Source organism: Betta splendens, chromosome 9 (genome assembly GCF_900634795.4).
Source record: "Betta splendens chromosome 9, fBetSpl5.4, whole genome shotgun sequence".
NCBI lineage: Eukaryota > Metazoa > Chordata > Actinopteri > Anabantiformes > Osphronemidae > Betta > Betta splendens.
In genome coordinates, this window is record NC_040889.2 from 15,900,492 (window position 1) to 15,914,389 (window position 13,898).

General features: G+C 39.7%; 3 protein-coding genes across 4 annotated transcripts; 1 reads left to right on the forward strand and 2 right to left on the reverse strand.

Moving 5' to 3' along the window:
• Positions 1 to 625: 625 nt before the first annotated feature.
• rnf10 (ring finger protein 10) lies at positions 626 to 7,742 on the reverse strand. Of its 2 annotated transcripts, none has more exons than XM_029163693.2 (17): positions 7,183 to 7,742; positions 6,367 to 6,566; positions 6,030 to 6,235; positions 5,858 to 5,948; positions 5,563 to 5,747; positions 5,276 to 5,412; positions 4,957 to 5,111; positions 4,607 to 4,735; positions 4,242 to 4,482; positions 3,757 to 3,890; positions 3,490 to 3,607; positions 3,310 to 3,411; positions 3,083 to 3,217; positions 2,901 to 2,992; positions 2,704 to 2,761; positions 1,812 to 1,976; positions 626 to 1,723 (listed from the first exon to the last, which is right to left on the reverse strand). In XM_029163693.2, the coding sequence occupies exons 1-17, from the start codon at positions 7,343 to 7,345 to the stop codon at positions 1,650 to 1,652; spliced, it is 2,385 nt and encodes a 794-aa protein (XP_029019526.1). In that variant the 5' UTR covers positions 7,346 to 7,742; the 3' UTR covers positions 626 to 1,649. The 2 variants fall into 2 exon arrangements, with proteins under 2 accessions (XP_029019526.1, XP_029019527.1); XM_029163694.2 differs by having other exon boundaries at positions 6,382 to 6,566; positions 7,183 to 7,741.
• A 240-nt stretch (positions 7,743 to 7,982) lies between these two features.
• pop5 (POP5 homolog, ribonuclease P/MRP subunit) lies at positions 7,983 to 9,723 on the reverse strand. Its single transcript, XM_029163702.3, has 5 exons — positions 9,430 to 9,723; positions 9,209 to 9,351; positions 8,879 to 9,028; positions 8,672 to 8,755; positions 7,983 to 8,430 (listed from the first exon to the last, which is right to left on the reverse strand). Exons 1-5 carry the CDS (start codon positions 9,534 to 9,536, stop codon positions 8,318 to 8,320), a joined length of 597 nt encoding a protein of 198 aa, XP_029019535.1. The 5' UTR covers positions 9,537 to 9,723; the 3' UTR covers positions 7,983 to 8,317.
• Positions 9,724 to 9,822: 99 nt separating this feature from the next.
• unc119.1 (unc-119 homolog 1) lies at positions 9,823 to 13,627 on the forward strand. The gene is made up of 5 exons (XM_029163701.3): positions 9,823 to 10,177; positions 11,250 to 11,363; positions 12,355 to 12,463; positions 12,561 to 12,733; positions 12,846 to 13,627. The coding sequence occupies exons 1-5, from the start codon at positions 9,946 to 9,948 to the stop codon at positions 12,956 to 12,958; spliced, it is 741 nt and encodes a 246-aa protein (XP_029019534.1). The 5' UTR covers positions 9,823 to 9,945; the 3' UTR covers positions 12,959 to 13,627.
• The last annotated feature ends 271 nt before the right edge of the window (positions 13,628 to 13,898 follow it).

Below are 13,898 nucleotides of genomic sequence, written 5' to 3' on the forward strand. Positions count from 1 at the left end.
TGACTAAAGCGCTGGGTTTTCTTGCAAACATATTCATAAAAGTATTAACGCAGGCGGCGATCACTTTTTTCATTTACAGGACATTGTTGAGCAGCTAACGTATAAGTCCAAGCAACTCTTATTTTAATGATAAATCACCCTGATTTCCGAATGATTATAGCTGAAAAGAATAGCTTGACACATTAGCAGCTCCCAATAGAGCGCAAACGTGTGATGTGAATGTGATTGAATGAGAATGAGGTGCCATCCTATACAAAGTTTTCTTTTATAGTTTTCGTTTCTAGTTGTAACTTGTTTTAAAAGCTGTTTAGAAAATGATTGTAACATACGCTTTTCTAAATAAGAAATGCTGACACATAAATCCAACAAAATTAATATAATTAACATCGTTAGACGTCTTATTAATCTGAATTTGATCTTTATAGGACAGTCAAGATTTGTCTTAGACAAATTAGCTCACTGTACTCCACAGATAAAGCCTGTTAATACTGCCCTCAGCTGGAGAACAGTAAATACCATGTCGCTGCTGTACCGTGCACTGTCCTTTACTTCCCAGTGTTTGACCTTAGAACACAAAAGCCTGCACTGCCCTTGACAAGAACAAATAGCAAACTCAAACATTCAGTTCGATTGTGCATAATTGTTTATTCCCCTTGCCACAGACTAGTTACAATTACTAGTCTATTAACTTGCTCAAAATTAAAAGGGAAATATTGAACTCCAAAAAAAAGAAAGAAAAAAAAAAGTTAAATCCACATTTTATCTGGTTTTGGAAGCAGTCTTTAAATGTCAGCAAACCCTTAACATCACACATTTCCAACACTGAAATTAACCTGTTATGTTTAATGTTATGTTATCAAACATTCTACAAGATGACAGGAGAAACTGATTGTAAGAAAAGTGTGTATTTTAAGTTAAACCAGTCAAAATATACTGTGTGTGCTGTTGAAAAACAGATCTAATCTCTCTTTTTTTTTTACAATACTGTGTTTTCATGTCCTTGCGATGATATTTGCACATTGTGACGGTGTCATTGCAAAATACTAGGACATAGATGCAAAAGCAGGGATGCTTAATCTATTTTGCTGAAGCAGGATAAAACAAAAGTCCAAATTACCAGTGAAAAGCAATAAAAGTTTGATTTCCATCTTTTTGAAAGGTTAATATTCCAGATGGATGTTTGAGCACTGAGTATCATGGAAAGAGTCAAATGGTGCATACCAGCAGCTGGCTGACTGCTTTTTTAATATAAACCACCCTATCTCTCATCCATATTTTTCACGGGTCCTAGATGCAATGCTGCACTGTGTTAATGAATGAAAAGTCACATCAAATGAGGTCCAGTTGTTTGGTATTTCCTCAGCATCAATGCATTACTAAATGTCACCCATTAAGAATTTTACTGTGTAAAAATGAGATTGATGCTAAGTTTTGACCTACTGTTTGTTTTAATGTCAATTTCACTACATAAAACCCCAGTGGTGTATTAAGCAAACAGAAAATCTGAAACTGAAGCTGCATGAACTTTGGCTACATACTTAAACCTACTTCCATAGCTTACAGTTCCAAGAACGATCTGCACAGAAAGAACACAAGCAGAGGGAAGATCAATTCAAGAAACTGTGTGAATAAATGAAATTCAGTGTTATCTACTTTGTGTGAACCATGGATGTACTAAACAGAAGCTTCTGCTTTTTCTTCTTCTTTTTTCCTCCTCTTTCATCTGTAAGAAAAGGCAAAGTGTGAATGCATCAAACTTGTCTTTAAACTAAATTGAATTCACTGTATTTAGTATGTCATAGGCTTCACACCTGGGTCAGCCACATGTTGTGGTGGGGAAGCTGGACCACTGTCCAGCTGAAGAAGCGCCTTCTCAAAAGCCTGGCTGAAAGAGTTCTGGAAACTGGGCACGGGGACACGGTCGGACCCGTCACTCTCCCCATCACTATCTGCTGTGGGCGGGACCAGCAGCTTATCTATAGGGCACAAAACACAGTACTAACGTCATGAGGGATTTAGCAACTTTGACTATTCCACAACCACAGAAACCGGTTTTACAGGAAAGACCCAATAAGAAACAAAGCCCTAGTAATTTCACCAACACACCTGTAAGTAAAAACTGGTTTCAGAGAATCCTCACCCCACTTCCTCCTATTTACACTCTATGCTGCAAATTTCAATTTGTTTCTAGAGAAGATTCTTTGGCCAAACTGACTGCACACTCCAAACATTGAGTCTGGCCTATATTGTGCAGCTTTTTGGTTAAGCACTGAGGGGGTAGCATCATTACAATTGGGCAATACTTGGGGAAAACCTGCTATTGAAGACGGCAGTTCAGACACTCAAAGTATTCAGAAAGTGGAGTAGGGTGAATACTTTCTGTTTTACGTTAAAACCCATCGGTGGGTTCGGGTGGAATCAACCACTGTAAGTTTAAATGGAATAAGAACGTAAGCGCAAGGAAGAAGGGACACTGACAACAATTCCACGTGTTCCAGTGCAGCTCATGAACAGAAACCAGTATGCAGTATTGTACTATGTTTGCTAACAGTAATGTGATTCATGCAGGTATTATAATGTAAGCATTTTACTGGATATTAATTCTAAATGGAAATGGTGAAATTAATGATAAGTAAAATATTATAAAATTTGGAATAAAGCTGCATTTATAAGTTCACCAAAGCATCTACAGTCTTCCACTACCTTTCTTTGGAGTGATCCTGGGCCCAGCATCAACTCTGGCCTTTCCATCTCTTAGCATCTACACAGGACAAAGTCAGTGTATCACCAGATCAAATATGCACATTATGTGCTTTAACATTAGACCAGCAGCCATGATTTAGGTGACTCTTCTGATACAGTGAGGTTCAGCCAACACATGTTGCACAGATCATACACACCTGTGCAAAGGACATGCAGTGGGAGTCATCCTCCACACTACCCACAGTGGGTAAAGGGCTTTGCCCATTCAGACTCGGGAATCTCATCCCATCTAAGGCGACAGAAAAAATGCTCAGTTCACATTTTTCTATGGTGAAGCTATGGGGAGACAGAAGAGTGTGAGAAAAAAAAACAAGCATACCAGAGGAGGGACTGGTGCTGAGGGGTGAAGGAGGGTCAAAAGTGAAGTCCGGAATGGGGGGACTGCTGTTGTGGGGTGGGGAGCCGAATGCTGGGAAATGGTGAAAGTTTTCCAATCCAAAACGCACTTCAGGATCTGCGGAAACACCAGTTTAAATGAAATGTCAAAGTAATTGAACTGTGCATATCATTATAGGCTGTGGTCATAAACTGCTCAGATGTACTTACATCTCCCCTGCTTCTTGTACTCCTCCATTTCAATTTTCTTCTCTCTACGCTTCTCATCCCTCAATTTCTTCTGCCTCAAGTGCTTTCGTTTCTCCAGGTCATCTAAAAGTTTTAGAAAATGACAATAAAACGCGTGCTACAACTATAAACTCACATAATGCAAACAGTATGATGTCCCACCTGCAAATGTGTCCAAAGTTTCTTGGGTCAAAATTGGTGGCTTTAAAGCCAACTCACAGATGCTGAACTCGCATGTGAGTGGCAGATGAGCCAGGTAGCGATGGCGACGACGTATCTCCTGTAATGGAAATCAAAAATAAAACAAATTTAACATGGCAGTTTAAATCTAAATAAAGACATTCACAAACTGCCGTGATCACTGTTCAGCTATGGAGGCCTTCACTGAAATGGCTACACTGTGTGATGCATGTTTCATTGTTTGCTCACCTCTGTGACTGTGTGTCCCACAATTTCCACCACTGTGGCAGTAATCACGTCAGGACTGGCCTCCAAGCTGCCGTATTCACGCAACAGACAGCGTACATTCAGAGGATGCAGAAACATCTGCTGGCAGTCATCAGCTGGAGGGAGAAACATGCAAGTGAATGCAAGAGGTGAAGAGAAAAACAAAAAAGTGTCAAGACCAAAAAAAAAAAAAAGTCTATGGAGCCAAGACAAACAGGCTACTTGCACCTTAATAGTAAGCCTCCAGAAAGCCCATCATGCTTTCTGTGATTGTTGTATACAAGATTTTTCAGCTATGTTTATAGGTTGTTAATGTTACTTAGAAGCATTTGCGTCTTAGGTATTTACTTCTGTATAATCAGGAAACCTCAGAGTAACATCTCTTTTATAGCAGATAAACATAGAATCTAGCTAAGGGGAGTTTGTGCAAACCTTACGAAAAGTCTGGAGTGCCGGGAATTACAGACCTTGGTAAAAATAGTAGTAGGGTCCATGCGCCACACTGGCTGAGGGACGGCCTGACTGTGGCTGGTTAGCAGGGGTTTTCCCATCAAGCTGAGGCTTTGGAGCTGCATCCAACATCCCCTCTGGAGGCTCTTCCAGCACACACTGCAAAATGTCTTCAGCAATCTCTGGCAGCTCTGCAGTGGTCTCCTCTTGAAGCTCTACCACTTGGTCATCAAATGCTGAGGAATACTGCAGCACAGGCTGAAAAGGAAACACGCTCATTACACACCTCACAGTCAAGTGGATGTCATAATGATGCAGAAACAAAACACAGTGGGATCCTGTCGTAGACTTTAGTGTAGAAAGGGTGAAGTTTCCTACTCACCTTGGCACAGGTGACGTTAGTCACCACTTCCTTCACTGGAGAAGAAGGTCCTTCCAGGGTCAGAGAAGACAAGTCAAGGCCATGTGCTGCATTTTCTTTTTGCTGTTTCAGAAGAGTTTCCTCTTGCTCCTAAACAATTAAAAGAAAATAAATGTGCACATGTAAAAATAAATCCTACAGGTTTAACAGATTTAGCATTACTTCTTGAAGAAAAAATGTCTTTGATACCCGCATTATTTCTGTATTCTTTTTTTATACAACATTTTATTTCCTCTATGTATTGTCTTCTGTTTACTCATCATTATGGGAAAAAAAATAACCAAATTGCTTTTCATGTAGCTTTGGCAAACCTGCAAAAGACACAGTGCGCTCTGGATAAAGCAGCCTTGGGCTTCGTCTTCCAGGCCAAGCTGAGTATGAAGGACTGCCTTCTCCTCTTCTACCAGGGCCAGGACCTGTTCCACAGAGGTCAGCAGCAGCTTGGAGTATGGGCTGAGACCCATGTCTAGTAAACACATGTTAACAGGGGTATAACAAAAGTTTTCAAAGCATCACGTCGCCTCTTGTTTCTCATCAGTAGGTATAATAATGTAAATAAATATTAAAATAAATCTGTTTTAAAAAGCCTCTTATTGACTTTTCATACACAAAGAAGATGCCCTCCTTTACCTCCAAAGCGAACAGGCTCCTCCACCTTCACCCAGTGAGAACTAGGCAGGGCCACCAGGGAACCCTTTTCCCTCTGCATCAGGCGCATGGTTATTACATCACCAACTGCATACTGCCTGGTCTCCATAGCAACCACACTGAAAAATAATACTAAATGTCAGAAACCATAGCAAAGCAACAAACAAACAAAAAAAACTCAATCCTGAAGGCTTCTGCATGTGTTTTAATGTCTAATGCTCAAATATATATGACTCTTAAAATATGAAACATGTACAACGTTTTTTTACCTCTTCAGGTCAGCAGTGTGCACAGCCTCATGACAGATAGGACACTTGGACCAGTCCTTGTCACTAAGAGACAGATAGTGCAGCATACACGGCCAGCAGAAGATGTGTCCACATCGGGTGATGCGTGCTGCCACAGGAGGGTAGAGGCAGATGGGGCAAGATGGCACCTCATGACTATAGATACGCTGCAGAAGTACACAAATGCATTGTAACTACATGCTTAGATAGATGAAATTACTTTTTTTTACTTTGCTGTGCTACCAGTGGATACATTCAATGAATAACTAGCACTCACCACTTGCTGCACAAAGTCCCAGTTAACCAGAGTGTCTGGATCAGTGAAGTGAGCCTTGTAGTCCTGGTCATCAGTCACAGCAAACTGGCAACTAGGACACACAACAATGAGTTTAGTTCCACAAGTTTAGGCTCTGCAATTAATATTGTCAGTTGTGTAAGGTGCTACTCACTTGGCCTGCAGAAATAGCTCCTTGTTAAAGGGCTTATGCTTATGGCCCCACTTGTTTCGGCGGCCCCAGCAGGAGGGGCCTCCATCCCCAACACCGCCATTACCTCCACGGGGTTCAAAAGTGAAGTTCAGCAAGTGGTTCAGGCTTATTTTCTTCGGTCCAGAAAACTGAGCCGGGCTAAACTCTGCCCGGCGTGTCTCCGCTACCTGGAGATGCAGAAGTGAGTACATGGTACATTTTACTTTATATATTACAAAATATTTTCATATAACAGACATCAATAAAATGCTTGGTCTTTAAAAAGGAAAATGTTTGGAAGATATTAAATACAACTGACTATTAAAATACCAACCTCCTCACGTCGTCCTCCGCCTGTAACACCATACTGTCGACCGCCACCTCTCTGAGGGGGTCTCTTGTCAAAATTCTTGCTTTTCTGTGAATTGGTGTGGCGAGGGCCTTGGAAATTGTCGGTTTTAGGAAAAGACGGTTCACGCTTGCGGTTGTACCGCTTGGAGCCACCATTATTTTTACTTTCTGAAATTAAAGTGAACATGTGTTAGTTAGAAAAATGCATACATTTTATGAATCAATATAAACATCCTAATTTTGTTTTGGGTGATGTTTCCAACTGAGCTTCCTGCTTCATTCTCCACAGTTACATTATAGTTATTCGAACTGCTGTCCATGGGAGCAACTGAAATTTGGAATTAGCTTGTGACCAAATACACGATTATAGAAAAGAAAAGGGTTTTTATATGATAACACAAAACTTTTATAGCTTTTAGGAGTATATATGTAGGTATGTAAATTAGATCGGTATGTTAGATTGGTATGCAAATGATAGAGATGGCTGGAGGACAAAACTTTGTTAGTGTATTAATTATTTGTTGGAAGTAGCACTGTTTATCTGAATAGCTAAATATATTGTGCTTTTCGCATACAGGGCTAGTAACCACAAACACAGTAATGTCTGCAAACATTAGCAGTAGTTTTGAGTGTTGATATGTCAAATGTTTTGGCAGCGACGTCAGCCATAGCAGATAAACAACCTCTGCTCCACTGCTAGGCCCCAACAGGCCACACTGTTTAGCTAGCTCAAAGCGCCTCACAACATTACTGTACATTACTGTTGTTGACTGCTGCTTCTCACCTGGTTTGGGTTTAGATTCGCCCGGCGCTGGACCCGTGGAACTGGAACGGGGCGGAACCTTGGTGCTGGTGCTGCTGTTGGGATTTTTCTCCATGACTGTCTCCGTGTACTGAGCGGTGCTGAGGCCGAGCTCCGGGCAGAGAGGCGCGGAGCTCTCTAGCATCAAACGGAAAAACGAAAGGGGACGACGGACTGCTGCGAGTGCGGGTCAGGCGACGAAGGCCCAGATTCATTTCTGTCAAACGCGGGGACCCCATCACGGCGACATCTTGACAGCAAAACAAACTCGAGAAAAAATAAGAGACACGATATCGGCGTCTCAAAATATACTGGCCTTTGGAAGTGAGGACGAAAGCTCGCCACGCGGGGCCAAGACCCCTGTATTGAAGTGTGGATTTCACGCTAAGGAAATCAAACTGCCCTTAAAAAGGCGTTACGTGTTTTCCAGAAGCTGGAAAACGCGACAAAATTATGACTTTAACCCAAAAAACAGATCCGTTACAACGAACTTGCACTAATGGCGACGGGTCGCCAGACAAGAACCTGAGAGACCCGGATGTTTCTTATACTGCCTGCACTATTTAGTACACAGGCGCACATAGGGTATTGTGGGAAATGTAGTATTAAAAACTAACCAAGCGAAATCATTATGTCGAATATTTATATTGAATACATTAGCAACACTAGACCCATTCAAATATTAAGATATACCAGTTTATACCAACAATTAACTCAGTGAGTATTACATTGTAAATGTATTTATGTCAAAGTAATTTAGGGCCACATCAAAAAACACGTGATTCAAGATAAGTAAACTTTAATTTACAAACAAAATAGTATACTTATAGAACAGAGTAGAAATAAACTCATAAAAACAAACTATTTCAGAAGCCTTTATCCAAAATGATAACAATTCAGTATCAACACTAGATCCTTTTCAAGGAGACCCATTTTGACCTGACAGCTAACTAAAAATGTTTTGTGACAAACACTAAGACATATGTCTCTGCATTAAAGACAAACTCACAGTCTTTTCTTTAATAACAAATGTACTGAATATCTGAATTAAACCATTTTAACTCAGTCCCCTTAAATCTCAGAACCAAACAGTTGCCAAATTTACTGCAGAAAATCACTATGACTGTGCTTCTTCATCCTCCTCACTCTCTGATTCAATATGAAATTCCTCATTGTTTCCTTTTGTTAGGGAACAGTTCAGGATTGCTTTGCGAACCTCTTGTTTTTCTTCTGGCAATAGAAACGAAAATGAATTAGTAAAAATACATTTTTGGTAATCTTGCATTTAGTCTACCAGTCTCTAGTAAAATGTACAATCTGCAATGCAAAACAAAATTCTGTAAAACAAATTGCCTTCAAAGTGACGATAAGAAATAAAACAATAAATACACATATATAAAAAACTCTAGTTACTTATGCATGATAAAGACTTATAAATAATAGCTAGAATTAACTAGACCAAACAACATACCTTCATTTCTACATTTAGGGAGCATACGATGAAGTTGCTGGGTGTTGTACCTGACCAAAAACTTTTGACATGTTCTAATGGTTCCTAAAACACAAACACACACACACACACACACACACACACACACACACACAAAGTCAATAGTACTTTTCACATTTAAATAGCTGTTGTTAAATGTATGACTTGGTGATTATGAAAGTTTTTTACCTCCTACATGCAAACAATTAAGAAAACAGGGGATTTTGTGTCCACGGGCATCGATACTGGTAATAAAAGGCAGTGCAGACCAAAGTAGCTTGTAAGCTCTTCTAAGAAAACGCAGGAATACTATTCCAGTGTGGGCATTCAGATATTTTACTGGAAAAAATGAAACACAGACAGATCAGTCAAAACTACAGCACCGTTAGAACAATACAGCATTTATTACGGAAATGAACAATGTGAATATTTGCTGTGCTTTTAAAATGAACACAGGATTTTCTCTTTTATTGAAAAGGGTTATATCTTTCCTAAAATAGTCAGGTTAGCACCGCTTACTTGAGAATCTCATGCTGCAGAGAGCCGCCCCATAGTCACCGTGTATGCGGGCCACCGCTGTTTTTACTGCCGCTAACACAGCTCGGTCATCCAGCAGCAACAGTTGGGTCCGGTCTGACACATTCAATTCACACAGCAAATACCTAACGAAAGAAGAACTATCGTCAAATATTACAGTGACACAAAATAAAAGCGAATGCTACGTGAAACGCATGTTTTACCTGGCTTTAACGCGAACCATTGCTGTCCCACTCTTCTTCCGTGAAAACTTCCGTCCACAAAACTTAACTCCACTTGGTAAGTCGCGCCAGCGCCACCCGCTGGACATCGGTGGCGGCGACGGATGTGCTTAACGCTAGTTACGTTCTTCTTTTTTTCACCCTAGTTAGGTTTACTAAGGAATGTGAATGAATAAAATTCACTGAATATAAATGCAATTTTATAAAACGGAAGAAATAACTTCAAAGCGCTGTAGTTTGAACAAAATAGCCCGGTTTACGAATTCTTATACAAACACCCAGTTAAAAAGAGGAAACGGGAAGGCCTGCGGTAAAACCATTCATACCCCGTCGGTAACTATGACAACCCCCATCGTTCTCAGCCAATCACAATCTCAGTTTTCTGTGTCCGATACACGTTTCACGCCATCTTGAAATTACAACCACAGTTTATCAAGTAGCTCCCCTGAAATTAGGAAGCACAACGAACTCTTTTCACTATAGCAAAAAACGTCCGGTATGAACAGTTCTCAAAGCAAACCGGCACCAAAAATCAGCAAAGTACAGACGGACGCAAATACCGGCTCGGAGACGAACAGCAGAGATCGAAAAACTGGAGGAATGCTGAAAAAGCTCAAGTCAAGGCGCAGTCAAACGGATAAGTGGCCCGTGTTCACAGAGGATGAACTCCGGGCTCTTGGCACAGATATTTCTCCAGACCATGTCCTGGGTCTCCGGGCTGTGACGGAAGGCAAGTTGTGTTCCGTGAGCGTTAATTTGGTCACAAATGAGCCATACTGCTCAGCTTTTGCTGCATGCTAAGTGTGGCTAAGTGCTCGGTTTTGAGTCAGCCAAATGGTCTTCTTACTAAATGGACAATATTATGTATATAATCACTTGGGTGACTATAAATAACGAAAGACATATATTATATATATGTGTAATAACATGGGTACCCTAAGTAGATTTCCAGGGGCGTAGCTAGGAATTTTCAACCTTGTTCAGGGACCCACGTCTTATTGTCTGTAAAGGTTTAATGGCCGTTAAAGTATTGAACTTTTTCCTGTATCAAGATTTTCATCCACTTTTAAAGCCCTCATTGAGATTGGAAACATTTTAGTTGCTCTTGTTAGGTTTTAACTATTACATACAAAATAGTTGAGGCTGGTTACATGCTAGTATTAACATTCTGCTCTTTTTAACGAGTTGTGAAAATGTGTTGGACCAGGAGTGTTTGGGTGACAGTGTGTTTACCAACTAAATAACAATTTACAAAAATTTACAAAATCGGATCGGTTCTCTGCAGAATTGCAAATTGAACCAAGTCTAAAGCTGCACAATACGAAGTAATCTAACTGAATATTTTATACAACCTCTCTCTTAGTCATCGCATTTCACACCACTGGTGACTGAGTCCAACTCAGACCCCACAGTCTAGCACAGAAGCAGCTGAAGCCTTCTATTGTTTTTGATCCTTTCTCAGACAAGAGAACAATGACATTACTTCCTTTCTTTTTCCACCTCACCTTGTTTAAAATTTGGGAGCTGTTCTCTAGCATTACACACTGGTTCAAAGTTGCAGGAACCATAAAATCAATAATGAATTTCTAATAATATTACACATAATATCTGTTACCTCAGTAAGAGTGGACCCCTGTTTAAAAGTATTTAATCATATATGTACCAGTAATAGCTTTATCAAATGGGCCATAATTTTTGTTTATCCATGAATCCATAATGGTTTCTCACTGTTATATAATGGTCTTATTTGCCGTATGTGTGCACCTTTGCTAATATGAGCCTATGCTTATTTCACTTCACAGACTACCTTTGCAAACCTGAAGACAATGTCTACAACATTGACTTCACTCGTTTTAAAATCAGGGATCTGGAGACAGGGACAGTGCTGTTTGAAATTGCCAAACCTCCCAGCAGCGGTAGGTGGCTTGTGACACCACACTAAGCTTAATGTGTTGAAAATGTTGGACAACCTCAAATGATGTACATTATTGTAGCCTCCTTTACATATATTTAGTCTGAGGTAGGTGCCAAGTAGATGATTGATAGATAGATAGATAGATAGATAGATAGATAGATAGATAGATAGATAGATAGATAGATAGATAGATAGATAGATAGATAGATAGATAGATAGATAGATAGATAGATAGATAGATAGATAGATAGATAGTGTTTTTCAAAGCACCCTATCTCATCTGCTTCATAAATGGCACGTTCCTTTGTTCTTTTCTCCTTTTGCATAGAGATTACCTGTGTCATTTACTTCATTCAACAACTTTTTGGAACTATATGTAGTTGTGACTGCTAAACAGTATGTAAAGGAATGTACAAAGGAAGGTAAGTAGGTGACTGTATGAGAGGCTTCAGTTTACCTCACAATCAGATATGTTTTCCTTCCCGATCACCTGGGGGCATTCAGTCAAGCAAAACCTCAGCTCTATAACCATTACATGTTGTTAGAAGACAATGGTATTGCTTTCAGAGCATTTGGGTGTAATTTCCTTTCCTCTGATAATTGCTATTTCAAATGTCTGAGGATTCTTAGTCATTCCAGATGATGATTATCCTACAGTACACATGGTGTGCAGGGGCAGCAGCTTACATACAAGAGGCTTTGCCTGCTTTGACTGACTACCTGAAGTAGCAAGTTTGTACCACCTTGTTAGCGTTAAAAGATTTTGTAAGCTTATGATACATTACTCTCCTCTTGACCACTTACTTGACACAACCACTTACACACACAATATGCGCATTGCTGTTTTCACTGCAGTGACTCCTGTTTGAATGTCCAACTGCTGAATCTTGTTTTAAAGAGCCGACTCTTCTGTGTTTCTGATTCTGTTGTTAATCAGAATTTATGTACAATACAGCAACACAGTGTTAACTCATTGTCGTTCTCTGTATCAGGCCCGGTGGAAAGCGAGGAGGAGACTGGAGATGCAGACACCAGTGCAGGGCGTTTTGTCAGATACCAGTTTACACCAGCCTTCCTAAAGCTGCGCACTGTTGGTGCAACGTAAGTGGATGCATTGTAGTTCTACCCTTTTCTAATCAACCTGTTGCATTTTCCAATTATAAGTTTTATCATTCTTCTTTGTATTTCCAAAATTCAGTGTGGAATTCACCGTGGGAGACCGGCCAATTAACAGCTTTCGTATGATTGAGAGGCATTATTTCCAGGGACGCCTACTCAAGAACTTTGATTTTGATTTTGGCTTTTGCATTCCCAACAGTCGCAACACATGTGAACACATATATGAATTTCCACAGCTTCCAGACGACCTCAGTGAGTTTTATGTTTAGTCTACCAGTCTTTAAAATGCTATTAATTATATATTTTACATATTCATTTGTATTTTTATGTCTATTTTATGTGTATTTTCTTTGTTTTTTTTTAGTTCGTCAAATGGTGGAGCATCCTTATGAAACCAGATCAGACAGCTTCTATTTTGTGGACAACAAACTAATCATGCACAACAAAGCAGATTATGCCTACAATGGTGGCCTGTAATACCTGAAGGAAATGTGTCCAATACTTCCAAAGGAATCACCTCTTGGATCATAAACATCCAAAACCTTCTGTCTGGAGGATTACAGTATTTTCCTTATAGACACTCCTATGAACGTGACAACATTCTTTAGAACCAGTGGACCACATCTGCCTTTAGATTAAATCTGTCCATTAATAATACCTCATAGAGCTCAGTTTCCAGGACCCAGAGGAAAGTTCTGTTAAATATTTCTCTGACTGAAACCTTTTTCTTCTATCTTTTGTTTTGTCAAGTATTATGTTACATTTCAAACCCTTGCCTTACTCTTGCTGTCTCTGCTGGAAAGGGACACTTGAGTTGCAGACCTCTCAAGGCAAAGCCTATAGATGTTTTACTTAATTCTATAATTACTTAAGTATATAGATGTTATTAGTTTATGTTTATTTGAACTACCTTCTGCAGTTGACAATTGTGTTTCTTGTATGGGAAAACAAGCATTAACTAGATGTTTTACAGTATTGTTAGTGATAGATGATCATGTAGCAATAGTTAAGTCATTAGAATTTCTTCCAGATGTATTTTTTCTGCTAAATGTTTCACAATTTTATTACAAAAAACTTTACATAAATCCCTGGGAATCCAGTCTTTGTTTTACATGCTGTTATAAACAAAGTATTGAATCTAAATAACTGGACTTGACAAATATTTTTTATGATCTTTCTTAACTCCAGTAATAGATTCAAATCATTTGAAGATTGTCCTCAGTTAATTTGGCATAACCGCCCTGTTGAGCCCCCACTGCACAAGGAGGGTTGGCCCCCTGTGGTCACTGAGTTCATCTGCTGCTGCTCTGTGCTCAGGTTCTCTGTCTAACAGTAAAATGCCATAGTAGCACACAGCTTTGTAGTTGATCCATTTTTAATGAGTCACCAGGGTTGATAGAATAGTTGATGTTTCTCT